The following is a 27953-nucleotide window of genomic DNA, read 5'->3' as shown; positions in this document are numbered from 1 at the left end:
GAAGAGCACTTCACCCATGAGATGCTCAGAAGCCGAGACAAGCTCTTGATGAAGGGGGTGCTTAGGCGTCTTGAAGAGCACTCTACTATTGAGATGCTGAGAAGCCGAGACAAGCACTTGATTAAAGAGGTGTAGAGAATTCTTGAAGAGCACTTCACTCGTGAGCAACTAAGAAGCTGAGACAGACACTTGATGAAGGAGGCGCTCAGGCGTCTTGCAGATCAATGGACCTATGAGGTGCTGAGAAGCTGAGATAAGCACTTGATGAAAGAAATACTGAGAAGTCTTAAAGTGCAGTTGACCCACGAGGTGCTAAGAAACCTAGAAGATTAGTTGAGGAATGAGGTGATGAGAAGTTGTGAGGACCAACGGACACATGAGATTTTGAGAAGTCGAGGCAAATCTCGACTCTAAATATGATGGGAAGCCTAAGTAGTGTTACGACCCAACCAATGCCAAGAACCAAAAAAATACTTGAACCACAGAAGTACTGACAATTTTAAGAGGCACTCAGACCTGAGAGGTACTGAGAATTAATCAAGGCACTTGAAGCAAAAAGATATTTAGAGCTCGAAGAGGTGCAGACGCCAAAGGTGGTCAGAACCTTGAGAAGACATTTAATTCTAGGAGGTCCAGAGACATCTGGGGAGGATTGCAATTACTGGAGCATACTCCTGTGTATGAGAGAGGCACACAGGGAAAGTGTGTGAAAATGTCCAGGCGTATTTCCAAGGGCAACTCAAGTTACGGAAGCAAGAGGAAGTTGTTCTTTTGGAAGAAAGTAAGAAGAAGGAAAATCCAGAATGGGTATGTTGGCAACTCTGGGATAAAGGGAAAGTTGATGAAATGTCCAAGGAATGTGAAGCTAAGCCACTGTGCACAGCAAATGTGTCTAGTAATCCTATCAATACAAAGAAGACATCTTGTGAATACTCTGGTCTAGTTTCTCTCTCCTTTTCTTACAGCATGAGCAGACAGTCTAGAGAAGACTCGGTTAGAGGATGGCCAATGGGCCCCTATGAGTTATCCGTTGACTTCATTGGGTCTTTCTGTCTTCACAGAGGACCTTGTAAATGGTTCAATGCTTCCTAGGTATGAACTCTGACCTACTAGGGGACCTCATTGCCAAAACAACTTTTTATAGAAGAAGTCTGTGAAGTACCAGGCAGTATCACATGCATATTTCATTTGTTACCCAAGAAGAAAAATAAAATAACGCATTGAGTTCTGACAACACCAGGTCAATCTCCTTTGGTTGATTGAAATGTACTCAACAGGGGATCCAATTTCATGTCTGCGTGAAATGGGTTTGGTATACCTTTCAAGCACTAGACCTCTCATCATCCACAAACCAATGGACTTCTTGACCGCTACAACAAAACCATGAAAACATGATGGGTCCTGCGAAAAAGCTCCTCAAGAAGAAGTGTTACTCTTGCTCAATGCTTATTATTCTCCTATTGTATTGGTAGCTGGTACATTAGGTGTGGAAGGATAGCAAAATTGCTAGCCCTTATCATCCTGGGTACCGTCACACTGCAACACAAGTTGCATTACAGAGCTGTTGTCTGGGTTGCACTGTACTGCATTTACATTTTCAAACAATCTACAAACATGCATATGTCTTGTTAAAGAAAAGACTCACAGTTCCAAGAAACAAACCCTGCACTGGGTGCATGGGTGCAGGGCTGGGGGCCCAGATGGTGCGGCCCACCGAATGATGCAGGTGAAGTACAGCAGCACAGGGTATCAGGGAGACTATGGCTGACAGACTTTGACATTGGCAGCCCTATTCGCTTCTGTTAATGCCAAATAGGGTGCCCTTGGAGGACAATAGGGGCTACTTCTTCGTTCTCTAGTCCGGCCTGTCATAGGGTCAGGCCTCTCACTCTATCCAAGCTTGATTCACAGTGAGGGACACGAATGGTTGAAGGTGAGGAACCCAGTGCTATGTCATTGTCTTCCTCAGCAGATCTTGATTTCCAGCCCAGCCTATGAAAAGAGTTGCAACAACAATGCATGACCCTCGACTCAACTGTGCTTGTGCAAGCCATGCTGGAGACCAAAGTGAGGTCGCTATAAATGCATGTATGTTTTTTGTTGAGTGAGTGTCTGGTGCATGTGGTGTGCACATATGATGTGTCCATGTGGTGTGTGTGCTTATATCTGCTTGTGTGTGCGTGTGTGTGTGTGTGTGAATGTGTGGGGGGGAGAGAGAGAGAGAGAGAGAGAGAGAGAGAGAGAGAGAGAGAGGGCAGCATCATGCACTTATGGTGGCCAGGCTGCGTTTGTGCAGGAGAAGGCATTGGCAATTCTGTGGGCGATGAGTGGCAATGGGCAATTGCTGCAGGCACTGGATGTGGCCTGGGGAGTTCAGGAGACGCAGAGAAGTGACATGAGAAGTTCTGTGGGTAATGAGGTTGCATGGGACAGGTAGGTAATGAGGTGGCAGAGGCTACTATGGTGGAGATAGGGCGAAGTATACAATTATCAATGCTAATTATGATAAGTGACATTATCCGTTCTAGAGGCAATGGGCAGAGTATGGGGCAGTTCTGGCAATAGAAATGTGACATCTGTCATTTATGGGAACATGTGATTGACATGGGTTAATTAAGGGGCAATGAGAAGTGGCAGGCAGTTATAGTGGCAATGCACATGGCGCAGGTCGTTCTTAAGCAATGACAGGGCACGGGGCAGCTATAGGCCAAAAGAGCAACTTGGGGCAATTCACCAGGCAATGGAAAGGGACACGGACCGTTCTGAAGCAACGGAAGTGGCATGGGACCAAGTGAATGACAAGGGACACAACATGAAGTAATGAGAAGTGACATGGGCAATTCTGCAGGCAATGGCAATGTCATCTCTAGTGCAACAGAGAGGGCATGCACAGTAAAGAAGCAATGTAAGTGGCATGGCAAATAGGGATCAATGAGAAGAAATTTATATGGGAAATTCCAGGGGCAATAAGCATGGAATGGAACAATTCGGGGTGCAAACCTAGTGACATGTGGCAAATCGGGGAGCAATTAGAAGTGACATGATAGGTCTGTGATGTGAAATGCAAAGGCCCTCATTACGACCCTGGAGCACGGCGGAAAGCTGCCGATAGCGCCATGGGGGTTGGCGGATTTTCCACCCCATGCCGACCTTGGCGGAGCGGTAAATCCCCAATCCCCATTTTGCCCTTCCCCATTCCCATTCTTGCCCCATAGGGTATAATGGGAGTGGGGAAGGCGTTAATTACGCCACCGTAAAGTACGGTGGCGTAATTAACAACGAGGTCCCTTAGCGCCATGGATTTCTCCGCCCGGTAAAACCAGGCGGAGAAAGGCTCCATGGCGCTACGGGAACTCGTAGTAGGGCGGACGGGTCCGCCACGATTACCGCTGGCGGTAACCCACTCCGCCAGGGTCGTAATGAGGGCCAAAGACATTTATAATAAGCACTACTGCGGACCTATACATCTCGAGACATCGAGCATCTATCGGAACAATCCTGAACAATCATTAGGAGCAGCAAAGGTGCTGTTTTAACTTCTTCCTAAAGGAAAGCAAATTGGTCTCTGTTCTCAATCAGGAGTGTGTTCCAAAAGAGGGGAGCCTGCACCCAAAAGCCCCCACCTCCTAGCTTTGGTCTATTCTATGAGGAACAGTGAGCAGATCTTAATTTGTCAACCTAGGGCCATGAGAGAGGGCTTAACAGATGATTTTCCCACTGAAGTAGCGTAGAGCTCTACAAGAGGCATTGGGCACTCCTAGTTTTGGTAGCAGGCAGGCCCACATAGTAACTTTCTAAAAGGGCAAACAGGATCTCCTTTCTAAAGGCGTCCCAACAGCCTAGCTGCAGCATCCTGAGCCATTTGCAGCCTATCAACTACGTTCTTGCTGATGCCCATGGAAAGGGCATTAACGTAATCCGAACGGGAGTTCGTCAAAGTCCCTACAACCAAGGCCCTATCTGATCTTGCAATTTAATCCAATGTAGCTCTGATTCGGTGATGCTTGTGAAAGGAGTGGCAGTCACAGTCAAAGACAAGCCCCAGATCTTTTACTTGGGTAACTGGAATTGGGTACAGAACAGTAATCATCGATGGTCATGGATAAAGAGCTCTCTTTTGTCGACAACAATCATCAGTATTTCATTCTTTGACACGCTTAGTTTTAGCCAATGGGCACCGATCAAGCGACTGGCAGCACCGTGGCAACACCTAATCTGTTAGCCAATGAAACTCCCCTGTACGTTGTCGTAGTCCCAGGAATACAATGAGAATCCAATGGAGTCCATTAAAGTCGCCAGAGGCTTGTGCATAGAATAAACCAGTCACTTGAGAGCGATGTCCTCTAGGATACCTCACAAGAAGGAGAAGTCAGGCCAAGGGACCACCAAAATAGTCAAAATGACTGGCACAATAGTCCAAAGGACAGTGTTCCGTAAAGTGGATGAACTACGGAAACACAGCCTCAACTTGGTCAAAGTGGAGGACTTAGCAACTCCTACGACATTAGATAAGATAGAGTTGAGTGGAGTGGTTAAATATGCGTATAGGATGAGAACAGGTTAAAAACAAACCCTACCCCCTTTTGCTACCTTTGAAATGCAGGCTACTTATTTAGCTTCTGCTTATGGTATGATTGGTTATTTATAACGCGCTTAATACCCAGAGGTTTCTAAGCACAGGCCCAGGGATCAAACAGCCCGTTGCCCCTGAGCTATCCTGCCAAGACTGCATATTCCTGCGCTGGCCCAACTCTGATACTTTGCAGGTAGGACCGGAGTGGTCGATAGGGCAATGTCGAAGTGGAGGCCCAACATGCTTGTCTGAGACCTTCTTTTTAGTTAAAATGTGCCCAGTTCTTTTTCCAAAGTGAGACAGCTTTTTTTAACGAAAGTGGACCAGTTTTGACCAGTGTCAGTGAAAAAATATTCTTTAAAATGCACAATTTGCAACACATTTTACACAAAAACTTCCCTATGGGTTCCATTCAGTCTGTCATTAAAGGAATGAATTGTCATTTGGGACTGTGTGCCACTTTTTCATTGGCGCCCGAGACAATTTTATACCCTAGTCAGACCCTATTTGCAGGTGTTACTTTCTGCTTTATTTGAATGTTGGCAGCCCTCCTTTCGTTTCATCAGCTCGTGAGGATCAGGACGATATATCCTAGTTTATTCCACTGTGCAAAGGATTTATTGAGGGTGTTTACAATTAAAATTACAATATGGACTCAATTTGTTCAAATTATGCAGATTACGCATAATTCATTACAAACCACAGCCAAACAATTAGGCTGATTCTGAAGAAACAAAGTGTTTTCATCTCATAGATACATGTAGGATGGCAAATACGTAGAAATGTCTTAATCACATGGATACAAGGATGATGGCAAATCCTAAGAAGTGTCTTCATCACATGGATACATGAATGACAGCAAATACGTAGAAATGTCTTAATCACATGGATACAAGGATGATGGCAAATCCTAAGAAGTGCCTTCATCACATGGCTACATTTAGGATGGCAAATACATAGAAATGTCTTCATCACATGGATACAAGGATGATGGCAAATCCTAAGAAGTGCCTCCATCACATGGCTACATTTAGGATGGCAAATACATAGAAATGTCTTCATCACATGGATACAAGGATGATGGCAAATCCTAAGAAGTGTCTTCATCACATGGGTACATGGAGGAGGGCAACTATGTAGAAATGTCTTCATCACATGGGTACATGGATGATGGCAAATCCTAAGAAGTGTCTTCATCACATGGATACATGGAAGATGGCAAATACATAGAAATGTCTTCATCACATGGATACATGGAGGAGGGCAACTATGTAGAAATGTCTTCATCACATGGGTACATGGATGATGCCAAATCCTAAGAAGCGTCTTCATCACATGGATACATTTAGGATGGCAAATACATAGAAATGTCATCATCACATGGCTACATGGATGATGCCAAATCCTAAGAAGTGGCTTCATCACGTGGATACATGGATGATGCCAAATCCTAAGAAGTGTCTTCATCACATGGATAAATTTAGGATGGCAAATACGTAGAAATGTCTTCATCACATGGATACAAGGATGATGGCAAATCCTAAGAAGTGTCTGCATCACATGGATACATGTAGGATGGCAAATACATAGAAATGTCTTAATCACATGGATACATGGAGGAGGGCAACTATGTAGAAATGTCTTCATCACATGGGTACATGGATGATGCCAAATCCTAAGAAGTGACTTCATCACATGGGTACATGGATGATGCCAAATCCTAAGAAGTGCCTTCATCACATGGATACATTTAGGATGGCAAATACGTACAAATGTCTTAATCACATGGATACATGGAGGAGGGCAACCATGTGGAAATGTCTTCACCACATGGATACATGGAGGAGGGCAACTATGTAGAAATGTCTTCATCACATGGGTACATGGATGATGCCAAATCCTAAGAAGTGTCTTCATCACATGGGTACATGGAGGAGGGCAACTATGTAGAAATGTCTTCAGCACATGGGTACATGGATGATGGCAAATCCTAAGAAGTGTGTTCATCACATGGATACATGGATGATGGCAAATCCTAAGAAGTGTGATCATCACATTAATACATGGATGAGGGCAAATCTCATTACAGCCAAGCTTTCTAACCTCCTAGGAATCTAGGCTTTGAGCTTGATAGGAGATTCTCATTTAATGCACCAATCAGTAATGCGGCGCAAGGCCTTGCCCTATCTAGGTTGAACAACGAAAACAGAGTCTATTTGGGCCAGCCAGACTCCCAGGGGTGTAGTCGTCGTCTTCAGAAATTGCTACTAAATCAGTCAGCCTCTGCGTCCTATTGTCTGGCACTGCAACCGCTACAACGGTTTCCTGTCGCCTAGAGGATCTTGTTGAAAAGTCTTTGGGGCACATTTCTAAAGTGGCAAGGGTCAGGGTTGGACTGGGAACCAAAAGAGGACCTGAAAATAATTTCTAAAGTGTCCCATATTGAAAATTTCCAGCAAGTCCAACCCTTTTCTTATGAGAAAATCTTGGAACAAAATAGGTTACCACACAAAAGAGGCCCATGGTGCAGAGGCCTACTGGAAGATCTCCAGAGTTCCATATAGGCCAGTCCACCCCTGGCAAGCGTGTACAACTGTGTAGATTTTCATGGATTTCAGACAAGCATGGATCAGAAAGTCTGATTCTGCTGCTCCCACCTGCCCGGTCTGGCAGCATCTCCACCCGCATGCGACTTTGATGCCCGTCGATAGTCTTTCAATTACTACGGAATCCACTTTTTTTGCACCTGATAAAAGCAGGCAGATTACATAGATCTAGGTAAATGCTTCCCGCCATTCACAAACATTGTTTGGCTTGCAGGTATGCTGGTACATTATGCATGGCAATCTTGGCAGCCCAGGGTTTCCGTGTATTATTCACACCTCAACATGCAAACAATGTTGCACGTAGAGGATTGCTTAAACATAGGTGTCCATGTAATCTGTCCTGTCCATGCAATACATGGGCTCCACCAAAGTCAGTCCCTATGCGTACACATAGATCTGATCATAGCCAAGCGCACTCGTACATATCTGAGAGATTTACTCCTTAACCCACCCCACCACCCCGCAAGATGCTCTCTGCATTCTTCCGGCACCTTTCTGTCCCCGCCCCTGTAATGGCCACTCATTGTCAAACATGGGGGCTTATCACTGGAACCTACTACATCCCAACCTCAGGTCCTTGGCATCACACATCTGTTTCAGGGCAAAAGATTTAAACCCTTTCTTCAGCACACTCCCCATTGCATTCCCTTTTGGGTTTGGTCCTAGTGCCAAGATGCCTTAGTAGGAGAACATTGCGCTTTAGAAAACCTCCATAGCATAACATGACATTGCACACCATAAATGCAAATTAAAATGTGGCATACTCCCACTGTAAGATGGTATTGTGGGCCCTGCTCCTGATTTATGTATGGCCTTACACACTCTTACACACTACACAGATTCAGGGCTTTCCCCTCCAAGCGCCTGTTTTTATTTTTTTTAATTCAGATCATATCGCTTTCATCTTCCTTTACAGATTCGGGTCTTTTCCCTCCAGGCCCCTGCGATATTTTTTTAGAAATCCATATCATATTACCTTCCCTTTCATCTCTTACACAATTTACAGATTTAGGCCTTTTCTCTAAAAAAAATAATTTGCCCAGAAACCTAAAACACTTAAGATAATCATGTTTTAGCAAGAATGTCTAAAAAGTTAAGGGGTATTTGGCATAGTTGAAATGTGGTCAAAAATAAACTCACCCTAAATTTGAAGACTTAACCCACAGACATCTCTGTCAGTCACACCTTGAGCCATACGTGGCTTTTCTTGGGGTGATCAGGAAGGCTCCCCATGATTATGAGGGGTCCATGTTGCGTGCGCCACATTAATTACTGGTGGTGGCGGTGAACTGGGCGCGATATTGCAATATCATATGTATCGAGCGTAGTTCATTGTGGATGGGATATGTTACTTTTAGTGTTACTGTTGTCTAGAATTGAAACATATTAGAGTTGCAGCCACGTAGAAACATACAATGTTAAAACCGCAAATGCAACATGAACAGGAATTACACACGGAGTGCTCTGAAATGCATGGAAACTGGGAGACGGAGAGGGTTTCAATGCACACGTGGAGGGGGGCCTGGCCTGCAATCCCGCGGTAAAGAGGGAATAACATTTATAAAAAATACACACAAAAAACCACACCAAACTTCACAGAATCGTTCCGAGGGGGACTTATACTTCTTTTGCAAAGTTTATTGAGGATTCGTCCGGGGTGGGGAGCAGTTATAAGCCACCCAAAAAGTGCTATATCTATAAATTGAGCAACCTAACCACAACTACAGGGCTGCTACGACAGGCCGTGTAATATATCCATATATATAAGAAGTTTTGATTATACAGAGAAACACATCAAGAAAGTGTAATAAGGGCTTATATAAATCTACACATAAGTGGGGTTTTGTGAGTTTATTCAGACTTTGCAGCTAGCAGTTGCACAATACATTTTATATAGCAGGGACTTCTGGTTTTCTGGGCCTGGGGGTTGACGGAGGAAGAATGAGTTATCTGGTAGAAGGTCAGCTTGCGAGCAGGACGAAGGTGTATGTTTAACAGTTCCGTAAAAAGAAGATATGTAATCTTGCTCATTGCGTTGAAATTGTGTAGAGGGGGTTGATCATTTGCTTGGGCTGGCAATAAAGATGGGGCCCGAGACCAGGGTGTCTGGCAGTCAATTGTTTTCACAGGTTGAAACTAGAGGCTGTACGTGCTGGAGTAGTAGTGGCATAAATTAGAATGTCATAAGAGGAGCCTGGAGTCTGAGGCGGATGAGATTGCAATCAGTAATTCAAAGAAAACCTGTTTCATCAGGCCTTCCTCATATCGCTACAATATCCGAGCGGACCATGTGCAATTATACTCAAGGTTAAAGGCTCTAGGCCAGTTTATACTGAGTAATTAATTATGTTGTATGTGAATGTTTCATTGTAGCATGATGTCACTACCTACCACGTACCAATCCCCAGCAAAGGCGGACTTCGAATATGATCTGAAGATGGTCGTAAAAAGATTGTTGATGACCAATGAGAAAGAATTAATTTGTAGAAGATGGAAGTTCTTTGTAAATGTTTTGTCCAATCATGATTGAGGGGTGGGTGGTAATAAAATATCTGGGAGTGTTTTTACTGTTGCTAAAATGTATAAAAATGTATCAATTGATGTAGTTCATTGAGACTTGAGTTGGTTTGGTTCCACGGGACTATCCAGATGTTTGTACAATAAACTTTGCTTTACATACAAAACGTGTACTTGTTCCTCAGGTGCTGGATGCTGGTTTGGGTTGAGGTAATTAGGGGTCTGCCCCCACACTTTTTAACTTTATAACTTTTTTACTTTTTAACTTTCCCCTGTATGTACAGACTCACAATTCCCAGGACAAAAAAAGTGCTGTTGGCTAAAAAAATGCCATGAGGTTTGAAAGTGTCAAACATGACATTTGGAGGAAGGGGGTCTGATCGCTCATTTTACATCTCACCCAGGACCACAGGCAGATGACTTACCAAACTCCTGGCGTGAACTCACCATGGTGTGTGTGAACACATACCCATCTGGGTTAGTGACCAGCAGCACAAAGATGTCCATCTTGTCCAGTATGGATTTGAGGGGTTCCTGGGTGTGTGTTGCGGCAATCTACAATAGAATAATAGGCAAAGTGATAAGGGACAGGGTAGTGAACAGTACCGATCAACACTAAGCTCATGTATTGGGATTGCCCTGACCCCCTTTATAAAATAAAGTGCCATTTGTTGATCTTGATGGCCTATACCCAATAAGAGGACACATTGTGCAATGTAGCAGGTGATGTATTACAGGTGGACTGACCGATGTTATGTCCATGGATAGCCTTGAGAGGGTTGTCCCTCTGCAAGCCCTGCCAAGCAATCAACTCTGCCCATGTTCTACCTGCGTTTCTGAGGGCCCAAACTGTTGGGAGATATCCATGAATGTCCTTCTAGGACAGTACATCTCACAAAATGGGGGACGAAGTCAAGAAATGTGAACCAGTGCCTGCCCCCCCAAAGCACCCTGTCTCATCAGGTCTCTGTCACTCCTCTCTCATCCATGGCCATGCGTGACATTAACTTCTTCGAATCTATATCCTCCTTCCTTCTATGCCCTCCTTCCATACACATTCCTCTACCCCCTCTTTATATGCCCTCCTTCCATACTCCTTCTTTCTATCACCACTTGCCATACTATTCCTTCTTTATCCTACTTTGATATTCCTTCTTTCTATTCCTCCTTTGATACCCATTCCTCTAACCCCTCCTTCCATACTCCTTCCTTCTATAGTCGTTTTTATACCATCCTTACTTATTCCTTCCTTCTATCCCCTCCTTCCATGCTCCTTCTTTCTATCCCCTCCATCCATAGACCTTCTTTCTCCCCCTCCTTATTTCTTACTTCTATCCTTCTTTCCATACTCCTTTTTATACCATTCTTACTTATTCCTTCCTTCTATCCCCTCTTTCCATACTTGTTCTTTATATCACCTCTTTCCTTACATGCAAGAAGCCCGGAGCTGGGGTGACATTACCGCTTCAGGGAATGCCCCAGTGCCCACAGTTACAGGGCTGAGTGAAGGGGCACCCCAGACTACCTCGTTAGACTGGGTTATTAACGGTGTCTTTTTTCAGTTGTGAAACTTTTCGGAGTTTAGCAACTGGAAAAAAAGAAAACCAAAAAAAGATGGCCATCATGGAACGAGATACGTAGTCCTCTCTACCTTTCCATGGCACCCATTTGAAAGCAAATTTAAAAAGTAAATAAAGAAGATGGCCACCATGGAACAGGGAAAAGGGACTGCGGGTAGTCCCTTTTACCTTTCCATGGCAGTCATTTGAAAATGTCTTGTGCATGCAACTTGGACATGAAAGAGTTTGTCTGGCTGGTAACGACTCGTCGAGGGCCAAGGAGATTGCTTGTTGCAAGTGTTTTATCCCTCGCCGGGTACTAATATTACTTTGCTATCATTCTTCCATGCCCTTGTTCCATATACATTACTCTATGCCCTCCTTCCACACTCCTTTATATACCCTCCTTCCATATTCCTCTTTCTTTTCCCTCTGTCCCTACTCCTTCTTTCTTCCCATCCTTCCTTATTTCTGTCTTCTATCCCCTCCTTCCATACTCCTTCTTTCTATGCCCTGCTTCCACATTCCTTGTTTCTATCCCCTTCTTCCATACTCCTTCTTTCTAGTCCCTCCGTCCATACTCCTTCTTTTTCCCCTCCTTACTTATTTCATTCTTTTATCCCCTCCTTCCACATTCCTTGTTTCTATCCCCTTCTTCCATACTCCTTTTTACACCATCCTTACTTATTCCTTCCTTCTATCCCCTCCTTCCATAATTCTCCTTTATATCCCCTCCTTCCATACTCCTTCTTTCTATCACCTCTTTCCATACTATTCATTCTTTATCCTTCTTCCATATTCCTTCCTTCTATGCCCTCCTTCCATACACATTCCTCTACCCCCTTCCATATTCCTCTTTATATACCCTCCTTCCGTTCTCCTTGGCAGTGGTGCGCAGTACAAGTCTCAATACCATAATATAACATACCATCCTTCCTTTTATTCCCTCCTTCCATACTCCTTTCGATCCCTTCCTTCCATACCCTTTTTATACCATCCTTCCACACTGTTCCCTTTTAGACCCTCCTTAGTTTAGTTCATTTATTTGTAGAGCGCACCAAGCACTGGGGCATCTGGGCGCTTATCTTACATAGCAACATAGTTGCAAACTGTTTAGTTACATACAGAGACGTAGAATACAATAGGGACAGTGGCAGTGCAAAAAGAGGGGTAACTGGGGGCTTATCTTTCATAGTTGCATATTTACATACAGATTAGTTACATACAGATCCGTAGAGAACAATAGTTACAGCTACAGTGCAAAAAGAGGTGCAATAAAGGAATGGGCAGTGTTCATGAGGAGCTACTAATGTTTTACTCGCGAAGCCACAACTTTACATTTTTCCTGAACAAATGGTAAGAGGGTTCGGATCTTAGCATTATAGGAAGAGAGTTCCAACTTTCAGCTACTAATACAGGGAAGCTAATACCTCCTGCTTTTTGTATATTGAACCTGGGGATCTTGAGGCAATGAGTTTGTGCAGTTGTAGTAGGTCGATCTGGTATGTTACGTGAGAGACTGTTGGTCAGGTACCTAGGCGCCAGATTAGCGAGGCACTTATGTGTGAGTGACAGGGTTTTGAATGCAAATCTTTGATTGACGGATAGCCTGTTCAGATTGTGTCTGGTTTCGGAGATGTGTTGTGATATCGGGATGTTCATTGCTGATCTAATGGCATTGTTTTGTAAGACTTGCATCTTATTTAGGTTTTGTTGGTTGGTTCCAAGATGTAGCAAAAGTCGAGTTTTGAAAGGACTAGAACGCTGCTATGGTGATGCAGTTTGCAGTGGTGATGAATGGTCTGCAGGCGGTAATTAATGTATAGGTTTAAGCCGTGGAGAGGCAATTGCATTGGTTTGTCTTGTTAGAGTAAGAGCAGAGTCGATATAAATGCCTAGGATTTTTACATCCTTGGAGATTTTAATTATGTTCCCGTCTATGTTAAAGGAGCTAAACTGTCCATCTAGTTTGTTAAGATTTGCTGGGGATCCTAGGAGTGGTAACTCTGTCTTATCATCATTAAGACAGAGTCCATGCTTAGCCATCCAGGCTTGTATGGTGAGGTAGATGTCATTAAGTGTTTTGCTGTCCGTAGCATAGTCTCCATTGATAGGGATGAATATTTGGGTGTCATCAGCATAATTAGTATAGGAGACACCCAAATAGTTAAGGTAATCAAATAGAGGCTTTGCAAACACATTGTATAATGTTGGGGACACGCAAGATCCGTGGGGGACTCCACAAGTGACAGGTGTTGGATCTGCGGAGGCTGATGGTGCAAAGACCCTCATTGATCTGTTGTTCAGGAATGACTGGATCCAAGTGTTAGCTTCATCAGAGAAATGCGCTACTGATGTTAGATGCTTACATAAGACTTTGTGGTTTACTAAATCGTAACGCTGCAGACAGATCTAGTAGGAGGAGAAGGGCAAGTTTGCCTTTGGGCCTCATTACAACTCCGGCGGTAGCCATGCTGATAAAAAACGGCAGGCTGCCGATGGAGTTGTGTTTTTTCCAGCGCCTGGCTTTAGGGAATTACCGGGGCATTACAGCCTCGGCAGTCCGTGAAGCCAGGCTCCGGAAAATGGAACTCCCTGTTCCCATTTGAGTCCGATAGGACTCAATGGGAATGAGGAGGATGGTAGCACCGGCACCGTTCAGAACGGTGCCGGTGCTACCATGAACGTCTGCTAAAGGGTGCCGTTTCGCCTGCCAGGTCAGACCTGGCAGGCGGGAGGGCATCCGGCCCGCAAACTTGTACTCTGTCAGTCCAGTAACAACGGTGCTGGTAAGCCGACCGGCACCGTTGTTACCCGACGGGCAGGGTCGTAATGACCCCCTTTGTCTTTTAGGACTTCAATTTGGGTCTTGAGGTCAATCAAAGCTGTTTCTGTCCCGTGTCTGGGTCTGAAGCCTGATTGTCTGAGACCAAGAAGGTTATTTGATTCTAGATGTTTTTGAATCTGCAGATATGCTGCTCGGTCCAGTATTTTCAGTAGAAAAGGTACTGTGGTGATGGGTCTGTAGTTGGAGGGAGTATTTAGGTCTAGAGTTGGCTTTTTTAATAGCGGAAGTACCCAAGCATCCTTTCAGTTATTGGGGACAATGCTAGATTCACATGACACATTGATAAGGGATGCTATGAAAGGAGCTAGTTCCTTAACTGCCTCTTTGATGATGCGAGCATGGCAAATTTCTCCCTGGCATTTAGAAGGTTTTAGTTTTATTGATGCTGTCCTTAACTTCTTTAATAGAGAGAGCGGAGAAATTAAATTGGTTATGGGTATTCTGGCCTGGTGTAGGGGGATTTGGTGTGGATGTGATATTAGTGATGTTGCATTTTTTGGATTCTATTTTGCTTTGTAGCATTGAAATTTTATCTTGTAATGCTTTCTGAATATTAGTGCACCAAGGGATATCTTTGGTGCAGGTGTCCGGTGGTGGGACAGGGGATTCCAGCTCTTTGAGAATGTTAAAAAGTTCTTTGGTGCTAGATTTGGCTCGGGTGATGCAGTCATTATAATTGTCTTTTTTGGCCTGGACAATAGCCTCTTTGTAATTGAGGGATGCTAGTAGGAAATTATCCTTGTTAACTGCCCATGGGAGACTTTTTTCCAAAGAGCTTCTGCATTTCTTTTAAGTTTCCGTAAGGATGTGAGGTGCGTGGTGTACCATGAGTTTAGATGCGCACGTGGTTTGGATTTGCGCAGTTTTGGTGGTGCTATGGTGTTAATGGCATTGAGTAATGTGCGGTTATAAAGGTCAACTATGGCAGTGGGGTCCGTGAGTGTAGTCGAGGAATTGATAGTTGGCTGTAGTCGGGGCAGTAGTTTCTCAACTGTTATATTGTGTTTGTTCCTGGTGCTAATAGGTGGAGCAAGGTTCTGCTGGTTAAGCTGATTACCTTCCTTTATGGTGAAAGAGATAAGGTGATGGTCTGACCATGCACACTGTGTATTGGACAGAATATTTTTGTCGCAATTGAGGTCGGCTAACCAGTCTAGGGTTCTGCCTTTGTTATGTCTTGGTTCGGTGATGTAGTGTAGTAATCCTAGTTCCGAGATTTTATTAGCGAGGGCGAGTGCCTTGAGATCTTTGGGGTCCTGAAAGCCTAAATTCAGAACACCCATAAATATAACTTGTGAGCCTGGCTTGGTGTTGGCCGGTAGGAGGAGGCCAGGGGGTCTATATATGAGATAGATGGTGATCGAACGGGTTGCTGATGTCGGTAGTTTAGTGGACAGTAGTTCTGCGGAAGACATGGTTTGATTGGCAATGATCCTTAAGTCTAGGGAGGTTTTTGAAAAGGAGGCGATACCCCCGCCTTTAGTTAGGTGGGATTCTCTATCATGGCAGATGATGGAATATTTGTCCGGGATAGCAAAAGAGAGTGAGGGTCCTGATGCGGCATGAAGGCAGGTCTCTGTGATTGCTAAAACGGAGAGGTTGTGTGATGTTATGTAGTCTGTAATGTCTAGAGCATGGGCTGGCAATGATATGGCATTAATGAGAGCACCTTTGATCGAAGAGAAGGTGTTGTCCAGCTTGCATTTGGAGTGCGTGGTGATTCATTTAGGTGAGGGCGCGTTCCTTCCATAGTCCTTTCGTCTATCCCCTCCTTCCATATGCATTCCTTTTTCCCCTCTCTACTCCTTTCTATCCCTTCCTTCATGTCCCTTTTTTCTATACCCTCTTTCCATAAGATTACTTCTATACCCTCCTTTCATACTCCTTCCTTCTATGCTCCCTTCAATACTCTTCCTTCTGTAGTCACATTGTAAGACTCTCCAACATCCCAGGGAAGCCAAGGTGCAATTCCTCCTCCTACAGTACAATATAATTGTGTGTATTTTCCAGGTCCCATGTTTCACCAACACACGGTTGGAGTTTTACGACTCCAACATACCAGGGCCGCCAGTTGCACGCACTTCCGTGTGGACGCACATTGCCTGTTAAGAGGCTAGGACATTTCCATGAGGATGGCGTGCATCTGTCTGAGCAAGTGACCAGATTATTTGTGCAAGGACAGCTGTCATTTGCGGGGATGGCCTGCATTGTGGGTAGTGTTGCAGTTGCGGGTGGATGAAAAAATTGTTTAGATGGATATTTGCCCATAGAAATGGACCTGGTGTCCCGGGTCAACCAGTGAAGTTGTCAAACCGGCGTTCACCAGAGGGTTCTCGGCCAGTAGTGTCCCATCGGCTGGGGGGATGGAGCAGATCAGGAGGCAGATGCTGAAGGTCAAGGAGTGTTCGGCCTTTGGTATCATTCCCAAGGGCTGTGGCAGGAGGTGGACCCCGCCCTCCAGCCCCCTTAAAGCATATGAATGTTATGTAAAATGACTAACTGGCATGATTGTGTTTGTTGCTTATCTTCTGTTGCATTTTTGATTTAATAAATGTGGCTTCTTGTGTTTTCCAAACTATTGTGTGTTGTGGTTTCTTGGTGGTCCCTGACCCCTGCACTGCCTGTGAAGGCAATCCACGGCTTTCTGCTGGGGCAGCCAGGCTGGGAGGAGTGGGGCTCGGCGGGGCTGGAAGAAGGAGTTCCCTTCCCTGTGCCCTTCACGGCCCCGCCTTGTGATGTTACTTGACGGTACGGGTGGCACTGGGGGGTGGGGCTTGTAATGTCATGCCCCTTTAAGAAGTAACAAGTCCTTGCTAAGGGCTCGTGCCTATGTCACATGTCGGTGACCATGTGACTACACTAATAAAAGGGACAAGCGGTTTCCTGCTCGTCAGTCGATACCCACTGACTCCCTGCTTGCTGTGTCTTTCTTGCAGCGCTGTGTTGGTGCTGCGTAGCAAGCAGAGGGGCTGCCCAGGAGGGCCCTCTACCAGGTCAGTGCCCCTGTGAGGCAACGCTAGCCTGTCCCTGATGTCCCCAAGTTGCAGAGCCCCTGCTGGGCAACTCCGGCGCTGTGTGTTGTAATGGCCTGGTGCCCCGAGGCCCGGGTGAGCCAGTCAGATCATGGGCGAACAGGAGGATCCCTGTTCATGAGTTGTCGGCTGGATGATCCCCAGCAATGCTAAGCCTGGACTCCTGTGCCCTGGGGGTCCAGGCACACTATGGCTGGGGAACGTGTGTTTGGTGGGTTTTTCAGGTGGGGGTGCAGTAGCGACGTAGTGGAAAAAGCAGCATGAAAAGTGTCTTTTTGGAATACAATAGCCATTGCCTCCTTCCCGTTGTGTCGCCGCGGTCACTGACCTGCACCCATAGAAGCTCTGCCTCCTGTGTTGCTGCAAAGGAAGGAGCTTCTCGGCCCAAGCTCCCTCAGGTTTATGGCAGGGGACTGAGGGGCAGCAGTTGAGGGAGGATGAAAAGGATTGTTTGAAGGGATCATTGCACCTAGGAGTGGTCTCAGTGTCTGGAATCATCCGTTGAAGTTTTCAAACCGGAGCTTACTGGTGGATTATGGGTGGGCAGGGGCCTCAGGGATGGGTTTGGGGGTGGGATTAGTGGACAGACAGTTCAAGGGGTGTTCAGCTTGCTGGCATCATCCTCAAGCGGAGTGAACGCGGAGGAGGGGCCCCGCCCCGCTGCCATGCTTAAAACATATGAACGTGATGTACGATGACACACTGGCATGACGTGATTGTGTTTGCTGCCTGTCTTCTGTTGATTGAAGAAATGCAGCGTAATGTGTTGTCCAAACTATTGTGTTTTGTGGCTTCTTGGCGGGCTTTACACAGCCGCAAATCAGAACAGGATCACCCTGGGGCTCATTTTGAAAACTGATGTAAGTTTAGGGGACCCCTTACATTTGCACTTACATGTAAACAGGTCCCTTCCGGCCAATTCTCTTCATTTGCACTGCAGAGTCACTAGAGAAGTGCAAAGTGATGGCAGAAGCGTCTTTATGCCTGCCTCCCTTTTCCACTCCACAGTGCAAAATAAGTAAATGCTGCCTGCCATTTACCGCTAGCAGACAACGTTTACAATGATTTCCTACAGAGAGCAGCTGCTTTTTGCTGGTGTAAAAAAAAGCAGGCAGATTCAGTGGGAAATCATTGGTTTTTATGCCAGCATGAATATGTCGTTCCGCTGCCGCACTCTGAATTCATAAACCACCAAAATACCGTAGAGCATAAATGGAGGCGTTAAGACAGCTATAACCCTTTAAGCCTGTCTTTTCCCGCTTCATTGACCTTCTGAGGACTCAAGGGCTCCGATTGAAGTTTCCCATTATTGCGCAGCGGAGACCTGTTATATGTACACTTTCACATACGTGGGTCCCCGCCGCCTAATTTTCCTCATTTACACGGCAGAGTGGAAAAGGGGAGGGCAAAAAGGCGGCGTGCATGCTTGTATGCCACCCTTTAGCAATCTGCTGTACAACTTGTACTCATGGCAGGCAGCATTTACAATACATTCCTATGGAGTCCGCCTGCCTTCTGCTAGAGCAAATAGCCAGCAGACCCGGTAGGAATCCCCAGCATTTACGCCGGCATGAAAATCCATGCCGGTGCAAATGCTGGAGTATCTGTATGGCAGACTAGGAAGGCAGCAGCGGAAACGTAACTTAGGTTCGGCCCCTTCTCTCTGCCATACAAAAGGCAGAGGCCAATTCTGGCTGAGGTTCCTAGGAGTGCCTGGGTATTACGAGAAGGACGCGGTTCACCTGTCGGACATGGGTTGGTACCTCTTTTGTGGAACTGGGAGGACGCCATGAGAGGGCGAGGATGAGAATAGCAAACCAATTTTGCACAAGTGGGGGTGCAAAAGGGGTGAAAACCTCTTTTTGCTGTGGCGGTAACTCAGGCGGTCAAGCAGTGACAAAACTAACCTCCAGTTGGAGGGTAAAGAGGAACACGAGTGAATGTCCCCCTGTAGCCATGTAGCCCTGTAGCCATGCACAGAGGGGCGGCATGCGAAAAAGTAGAGGGGCACCCCCGTGGACGTCAGCTTCGAGCTTGGGCTGGTGGAAAAAGGAAGCCTAACGGCACTCCCTGCAGCCCATTAGCGGGCACTGCCAATGGGTTTCACCCAAAGCGGGAGGCTCTGGGAGGTTCGGGGAGTGAGATCTAAGTATGCTGGGAAATGAATGGATAAGGAAAATTGAGCTGACTGTAGGAAAAGGGGGTGCCAAGGAATAAGAATATTAAACAGAAAGGTGCTGCTGATCGCCTGGGGTTGTACAAAGTATTGAATATGTTATTGTTTGGTTTGAAGTGATAGTGTGACATGTTAAGAATAAAACCTGCGGCCTTGTTATGCAACAAACAAGTGGAGCTGGTCTGGCCTCAGTTATTTAGCCAAGGTGGGCTACAGCGGGATGGTACGTATCTTGCCAGTTGGGGGGTGAAGAGTACCTGACTGCCCATGTTAACCCCTTAAGTGCCAAGGGCGAGGTACCTCGTCCTTGGCACTTAAGAGGTTAATGAAATAGAAAACGTTAGAAGGCATTTAATGGCGAAATACCAAAATCACCAAAAAAGGCCTTGGCACTGGGGGGGAACCCCATGGAAGGGAGAGCTCAAAATGAGCACCTTAGTATTTCAGCTCTCCCGTGTCTGACTTCCCTCTGTCTCCACTATAACCTAACCACCCCAGCTTGCCTCAGACTGTTTGTGCCAGCTATAGGCAGGGGCCCCCCCAAACATCATGTTGAAATGGAACACCACGAGCCCTGACGCCCCTTCAGTCGTGCCTGACAGTACTGCACTCCTCAGAAGAGATATAGCAAACACCATTCCCAAACAAAGAGCTTCCAAACTGAAAGATTGAACTGGGCATGTGTGAGACTGCGGGGGCATATGACATAGTGCTTCGATCATGACGAGCCTACTGCAGGCACTAGGCTTTGTCATAGTAGTGTAAAGGAGACATATTCCGGAACAGCAGTTGCCACTGGTTGTGACTAATTCAAAGGTTTTCATCTATCACCTTCTAGTGTAACCAACAGCTATATCATGTTCCTGTACGTAACTAAAACAAATATGTGCAAACAGGACAATTTCTTCAACAGCGCCTCAATGCCTGTGGGCTGTTAGTGTGCTTTACAAATACAAATAAATATATAAATAAATAGTGTTTAGCCTGTTGGAATGGCCGCAAAGCAACACAACTTGCTCTGAACTAGTGGATGCATGAGGAGGGGTGGGGAGCCATCACTCACAGTCCCCTTCTTTGAGTTTTAGTATGGAGTAGCCTGTGTAGAGGTGATATGTTTCGCTGATGTGCCTGCCCCTAAATAGGGGATAAGCATGGGTAGAAAGCCATGATTTGGGCACCTGCTCAGGTGCACAAGACAGTGACAATGCTGTCCAATAACAGCGCTCGTTTAGAGGTAGGGGCGTGACCAAGAATGATGTAGTCTCTGTGGGGATGCCCTGTGATATAGCCCCCTCCCTTACTTGCCAGTGGATTACCCTGTGTGTGATGACATGGATCTGGTGCACTCTATACAGATCCATTCAATCAATGACCCAGTTCATTCACTCCACCATACCTTGTTGGCAGTCCAGAGACCAGTCGCCTGAGTGATCCACTCTCGGGAGTGGATTCCCATGTCAAGCCATATCGCTGGGCGCTTGGCATCTTTTTGTCGGCTGAACTGGAAGAGAAAGAAATGGAGGCAAGCATTAGTTAACCAATAACTGTGCGTCAATCTCTATCAAGCAAGAGTTACTAAAACAGGTGTTGCAAGTCTTTGAAGCGCTATATGGCCTGACCTGCCTAGCACAGTTGTGATGTGGAGACTAGCACCATTCACATGATTCTAGGGTCTCTTTAGAAGGTTCTATGTCATTCCATCGACACCCGTTTTTACGACAGGTGTTTTTCTGCTGATTTTCTGCCAACATTTCTTTTACATTATTTTTTGGGGGGGTTCCACCCCAAACCCTATCTCGTCTACCTATTCTTTTTATTCCTGACCCCAAATCCTTTATATGCCCTTTACCACCCTCAAAAACACTTTTAAAAGTTTTTTATGCAAACATTTTGCAGAAAAACACCTGTCGTAAAGGACGTCGTACCCGTAAAATGGTTCTGATGACTCTTGGGTCATCAAACCCTGGAACCAGGTACCCGGGTTCTAGATTCTGCTAGAAGTAGATGTTATTATAGGTTGTTGGTGAAGGAATGAGCTGTAGCCTGCATTAGCAAAAGGCCGTCACTAGCTCCTAGGCAAGCGTTGCCTGCAGGCAGGTTAGATGATGTTGACTGGTCAATCGGACAGAGGAGTCAGGCTTATCTCTCTGTCTGCTGCCATGGAGAACTCAAGGTTTTATTTGACTGGAAATCACAGAAGGGGCAGAAATCAGGCTGGTTCTTGGTCGAGACAGTACAAGGTAGTCAGTCGACCAGCGCTCTACCAGAAGGGAGCACCAGACTGTTCTCAGACTGCCAGGAGAAGGAGCAGGAAATGGGACTCAAACCAGAGTGAGAAAAGTCTTTGCACCACCCCTGCCAGGAAACCATTTATTGCTTTATTAATAAATGTATCTTTCATAATGCGCTTAACAGTAGAGACCAGTCTCTAACCGAGAGACTGGGATTCAGACCTGTGTTGCTCTGTGTTGTCTTGCTTCCAAGACAAACGGGTTGCCCCTGTGCTATCCTCCCGGCCTTTATCAAGCTTTATCAACGTGGATCATGCGCTAGGGTTCATAGGTAGTTAAGTGGAGGTGATCTAATTGCTATGGATGTAGGTAAGTTGAAGATTGATTGCTTACAGGCTCAGAAAAGGTTTAGAAAAAACGGTGGTTGTTAAGTTGTGTTGGCGGCGCCACCAAGTCACTCTGAGTAATGGTGCATGAATGTTGCGTTTCGCTAAATATAGAGAGCAGCTCACCCGAGGGAAGGCAAACCACCTCCTAGGCCTTATTAGACATTCTAAGAGCTAGATCCCCCATTGTAAGCACTTCTTACATTAGGCTGAATTGGATAACGAACAAGTCACTAAACTTACTAACACACCAAAATTTGTATGACACTTAATGCAAATGTCGCTATGTGATTATGGGATAAACTTATAAAAGCAAATTCTGTTTAACACAACTAAGGAACAATGTACACTTTTGACTTGTTTTATTTATGATACTTGTGAGAAGCGCATATTATGGGGGATCTAGCTCCTAAAAGGCTCAGAGACGTATTTCTCCCTTTGCAAAATGGGCGTAGTTAATGCAAGGTGAATACAGGAGAGGTTCAAATCACATACCACCATCTGAGAGCTGAGCGAAGGGGCAACTCATAATGCTCGGTTCTCCACCCCTCCCCAGCCCCCATTGGTTCTTTATAGGCTTCTCACTGTTCCCGAGTGTTAAATACTGGAGGACACCGAAGCTGGTTAAATTAGTTTATTATAAGTAAACTCGCAGCAGGCAGGAGACGCGGCTGCACACAACCGAATAAAACGTTCAACTCCTACAAATTAAATGTCAGCATTCGCAGGTGTTCACATTCTGAACTACGTGTTTTAGGAATCTGAACTACGTGTTTCAGAATGTCAGCACCTCATCTAGAACAACAAATGAAACAGGTAATGAACTGATTAAACAATAACATAACACACCTTACCCCTCACATACACAATGAAACCCAGTTGAAACTACTCAAGGCAATAGTCTTTGAACTTGACTGGCTTCCTAATCACTCTTTTGTTTTGTCCCATTGTTCCAGGTTCCGAAATGTCCAAATGACTTTTGTCTGCATGTCCTGACATTTCTGGACCATACTCGTCTGATTGCCATGTAACTTGTGATTCATTCATCCTCTGGTCCCCACTTGTTCCTTCATCTTTATTGCTCTCTAACATGTATTCATAAGAACAGTTCAGGGTGCTTTTGACCAGTCTGGATTTGGACCAGCATTCCCCACCTTCAAGTACGGCTACACTGCCCCGAACAGCCATGACTCTTTTAGGACCAAGGAATTTGCTCTCCGAACATTTTGCCCCAAAACGTGGATTTTTGATTAGAACAAAGTCCCCTTCAGCCAAATTTACATCTTTGACAGCGAAAGTGGTATCAAATCTTTGTCTATAATCATCCTGAGAACCGGCTATCAAGCCCATGATCTTTTGTCTATCCACCTCTACACACCCAGCCAATTCTAACCACCCTGGGCATAATTTGGAGGCGGGTTGTCTCCCTTTCAGAGAAACAAATGGTGACATTTTGGTAGTGGAATGTGGCATGATACAATAGCTCCACACCATTTCCTTTAACAATTTTGACCATTCAATGCCAGAATTAAGAGCTAATTGAATGCCGCCCTTAATAAACTTATTGTCCCTTTCAACCAGGCCATTAGCCCTGGGATGGTAAAGGGCCGTTCTTGGATGTTTAATCCCATAGCACACTAGAAATTCCTCCATCTTCTGAGAACAGAATTGCACCCCGTTATCAGTAATGATCTCTGTGGGAAACCCCTCCTTGTAAAATACCTCCTCAAAAAATGTGATTAGATCCACCGTAGTGGCTTCCCTTAATTCCTTATATTCCAACCACTTGGTGTGGTAGTCTACCATTACCACCAAAATCTGAATCCATTGCCCAAACCCTGGATGGGACCAATAATATCCACTGCCAGTTTCTTCCAGGGTTCGCTGGGGACCTGTACTGGCTTCAGAGGAACTTCCCTGACCATTTTACCGTTATCTGCGCTTTCACATTCCAAACAGCCTCTCACTCTCTTCTGTACCATACTGTCCATTCCCGGCCACCAACATGACTGTCTCAGAAGCCTCTTTGTGCCATTAATTCCCAAATGATCTTGATGGACCAGGTCAACCAGACGGGATCTAACACCTTCAGGGGAAACTATCTTGACACCCCTCCTGAGAAACTCACCATTTGCAGAAATATTCAAATCCAATCTGACCTCATAGAAACGATCAAAACTTCTATCTAAAGTATCTCTGCTAGGCCATCCACACCTTGTCCATTCCTTCACCCAAGCAAGACATGAGTCCCTTGTGTCAGCCTCACTCCACTCTTCCTTTCCCACAGCGCAACCTGCTACCTCCGAAATACTCATGTCTTCCTCATTCATTAGACTAGGGACACACTCCACTTGTTTTGAGGGCAACCTGGATAGACAATCAGCCACTACATTGTCTTTGCCTGGAATGTAGCTTAGTGTGAAATTGTAACCTTGAAGCCCAACCATCCACCTCGCAATCCTTGGGGATCCCTTTGCCCAATCACAACTACCTAACAGTTGCACCAGTGGTTTATGATCTGATTTTATCAGAAACTCCTGCCCCCACAGAAAATATTTAAAGTGCAAAATTGCCCAGTATACCGCTGAGGCTTCTCTTTTAATCACCAAATAATTGCATTCAGCTCCTCTTAATGTTCTGAAAGCAAAAGCAATAGTGTGAACTTCCTTTCCCGAATCTATTTGGCACAATGAAGCTCCCAACCCGGACAGACTGGCATCAACAATGAGCCCTATATTCCTGCTATTCACAAAACACCCTAGCGAGGGAGCCTTTGATATGCTGTCCTTTATGGCAGCAAATGCTTCCTGACACTCAGTTGAACATTTGAAACTTACTCCTTTTTTTAACAGATTTCTCAGAGGTGAAGAAATGGTGGCAAACCTCTCCACAAACTTGTGGTAGTACTCTGCCATACCCATAAAGGTCCTAAGGTGATCCTTGTCAGTAGGGGCAGGCACTCCACAAATATTCTTAACCAGCTTATCTTTTGGAGACACTCCTTGACCCGACAAATATTCAACCTCCCTGAGAGCAATACGTCACTTCTCTCTCTGCAGTGTGAGACCAGCAACTTTCAGTCTTTACAACACACTCCTCAACACGCAATTGTGTTCACTTTCAGACCCAGCATAGACTAAAATATCGTCCTGAAACACTGCAACATTCCTGAGCCCTTTCAATACTTCTTCCATTACCCTATGGAAGACTGAGGCAGCAGATGCCAATCCAAAAAGCATCCACAAGTATTTGAACGTGCCCTCAGGTGTGATAAATGCAGTAACATGTTGGCAACCATCTGACAAAGGGACCTGATGATAGGCCGCTGACAAATCTATCACTGAAAACCAACTTGGTTCTCCTAAGGTAGCCAGAGTCTCAGAAATGATAGGCAATGGATGTCTTTCAACGTAAATGTTTTTGTTGAGGTCTCTAAGATTTACACAGAGTCTCAAACTCCCATTGCTCTTTGCAACCAGAACAACAGAAGAAAGCCGTTCAGTTCCTTCAACTCGTTCGATCACACCTTTCCGGGTCAGGCTCTCGAGTTCCTCATGAAGCTGCTGGTGTAGCCTTAGTGGAACGGGTCTCACCTTGTGTACCATTGGTTTAGTATTAGGCTTCAACTTGATGTTGTGCTCGAAATTCGTCAGCTTCCCTAGGTTTGCAGTGAAAACTTCAGGAAACTCCTTTGACCACTTGTCTTCAACTTCTGCCATTGTTATTGGTTCTATAGCATTGGCTTGGATACGGACACCCAACTATCTCTGTTCGTCCCATCCCAACAATGATGCTCCTTTCTTTCTTGGCTACTAGTATCTTGGCGGAGCATTCTCTCCCTCTGTAGAACACTCTTGCATGGAATTCACCTACAAGATCAATGGATGATTCCCCATAACCACACGGTTGGACACCAGCTTGGGACAATATGCTTGGATCCTTTCCCAACACATTCTTGAAGGTGTCTAAAGAGATTTTGCACCATGGAGAGGCTGAATCAACCTTCATTTCAATATTGCATCTGTCGATGGTGAATTGATCAATTGGACCTTTGAAGTCACCAGAAACAGCATAAATGTGGAAAATATGACGGGCACCATTCTCTTGAATGGGTTTTTCATCTGGCTTCCTGCTTGACAGCTGACACATGGTATGGGTTTCAGGGTCCCGTTGCTCAATCACATTAATGGAGCCTTCCTTGCACACATTCGCAAAATGACCCCTCTTCTTACACTTGTAACACTCTGCGGATCTCGCCGCACACGTGGGATAATTGGACGAATGTCTGGAGCTGCCACACCCAGCGCATCTCTGGTTCCACCATTCCTTCCTGGTAGGTGCCCTTTTCTTCGGCAATACTGCACAAATACCCTGCACTACACCCTGAGTGGAATGTTTGTCAAGTTTCATAGCTCTCATTTACTGGGATGTTAGCTCAATGCTGCGTGTCAATTCCACAGATTGCTCCAATGAGACATCCTTAGCCAAAAGCTTCTCCTGCACCCTTAGACTGTTTGTGCAGCGTACCAACTGATCCCTGATCAGGGAATCCGTGAGATCTCCAATTTCGCACGTATGGCTTAGAGTCCTCAATTACGCCACATAGGATTCAACAGACTCTGCGCTGTCTTGGGTCCGCTGAAAAAATGTGTGCCTCTCAAAGGTTACATTTTTTTTTGGTTCAAAATGTTCCTGAACTTTCTTGACCGCTATCAAGTACTCATCTTCATCACCAGCGCCTTCCTCAGTGCCACGTGTGAGGCCATCGAATACAATACGCCCTTCAGTTCCTAAATTGTGGAAAATAAGTGCCTCCTTTCTTGCTGAGCTATATCTGTCACCACTGATGGCCCCTATGTAGTTCTCAAATGCTTTAATTCACCTGTCCCATCTCACAGGTGGCCGGCCGGGCTCAGAGAGAAATGGCACGGGCGGCTGAATTGCTGCTGCCATGTTGCCAGTGCCCAATAAGGAAACCTGAGTGTACAGAGTGCTAAAGAATACTCGAAGCAGTGGTAGAGAGGGTGAGTTCCAATGGTTCTATTTATTCAATGCAGAAGAACACAGACAGGGGTCTAAATCCACGCCCAGACTCTTGGAATGGTGCAGATGACACAACGGCCAGAGGCGTAGCCTTAACAATGGAGCTAAGAGCAGAATAATCCTCTCCTTTCGGTAAGATGTGGAATGTTTAATGACTTCTCCACTGTGATGTCACAATTGCCTTCCTAGACTTGGTGGAAGCAGAGTGGCTATGTGGTTGCTATGCGACCAGGTTGCAATCCAAAGATAAACAACAATCAGTGGGGAAGGCCCACCCCCAATTTCACAATCCCGGGGGGATGGAGCTCCAAAGTACTACCCATGTGCTATACCATTTCAGCAGCCAAGGCGCGTGTGAGCATGTCCAAAAATGACCAGCTGCTAGCCCAAATACAACCCCACCCCTCTCTGACCTGATCGACAAAGTGGAATGAAGGCGTCTGCTGCCTGAATACGGTGGGCAGAGGGGCTGCAAGGGCTTGCAAGGGCGGAGGGTGCGCCGCTACCAACTCCAATGCAGGGAGGAGCGGCAGGTCCACGCCGCGATAGGTCTCGGCTGCGGGGGCTTCCAGGAATGAGTGCGGCGTATCTCCCACGGATGAGCGAGGATCGGAGGGGAGAGCGCAGGCAGTCCTCGTTGCCAGTGTTATGTACTGGAGAACACCGAGGCTGGTTAAATAAGTTTATTATAAGTAAACTCGCAGCAGGCAGCAGACGCGGCTGCACACAACCGAATAAAACATTCAACTCCTACAAATTGAATGTCAACATTCACAGGTGTTCACATTCTGAACTACGTGTTTTAGGAATCTGAACTGCGTGTTTCAGAATGTGAGCACCTCATCTAGAACAACAAATGAAACATGTCGAGATGTGTAAAGATCTCTACACGCACTTCTCACATTCAAATAATGGACGGACGCGGAGTCTTCATCAACACATCTTTATTCGTATGCCGTTACCCAGGAACTGCCTGACACAC

General features: G+C 45.6%; 1 protein-coding gene across 1 annotated transcript in view; it reads right to left on the bottom strand.

Annotated features, from left to right (window-relative positions):
* Positions 1-27953, bottom strand: part of LOC138514719 (carboxypeptidase A1-like) — a 126028-nt gene that overhangs the window by 43414 nt on the left and 54661 nt on the right. Inside the window, exons 6-7 of the mRNA XM_069630119.1 lie at positions 20708-20812; positions 10144-10251 (exon numbers count right to left, since the gene is read on the bottom strand). Coding sequence (XP_069486220.1) covers positions 10144-10251; positions 20708-20812 — 213 coding nt within the window. The remainder of the gene's footprint in view (positions 1-10143; positions 10252-20707; positions 20813-27953) is intronic.

The sequence above is a fragment of the Ambystoma mexicanum genome, chromosome 12, assembly GCF_040938575.1.
Source record: "Ambystoma mexicanum isolate Mex_15411 chromosome 12, UKY_AmexF1_1, whole genome shotgun sequence".
Taxonomy (NCBI): Eukaryota; Metazoa; Chordata; class Amphibia; order Caudata; family Ambystomatidae; genus Ambystoma; species Ambystoma mexicanum.
Note: the sequence above shows the minus strand (reverse complement) of the source record. Positions and strands in the feature narration are given on the sequence as shown.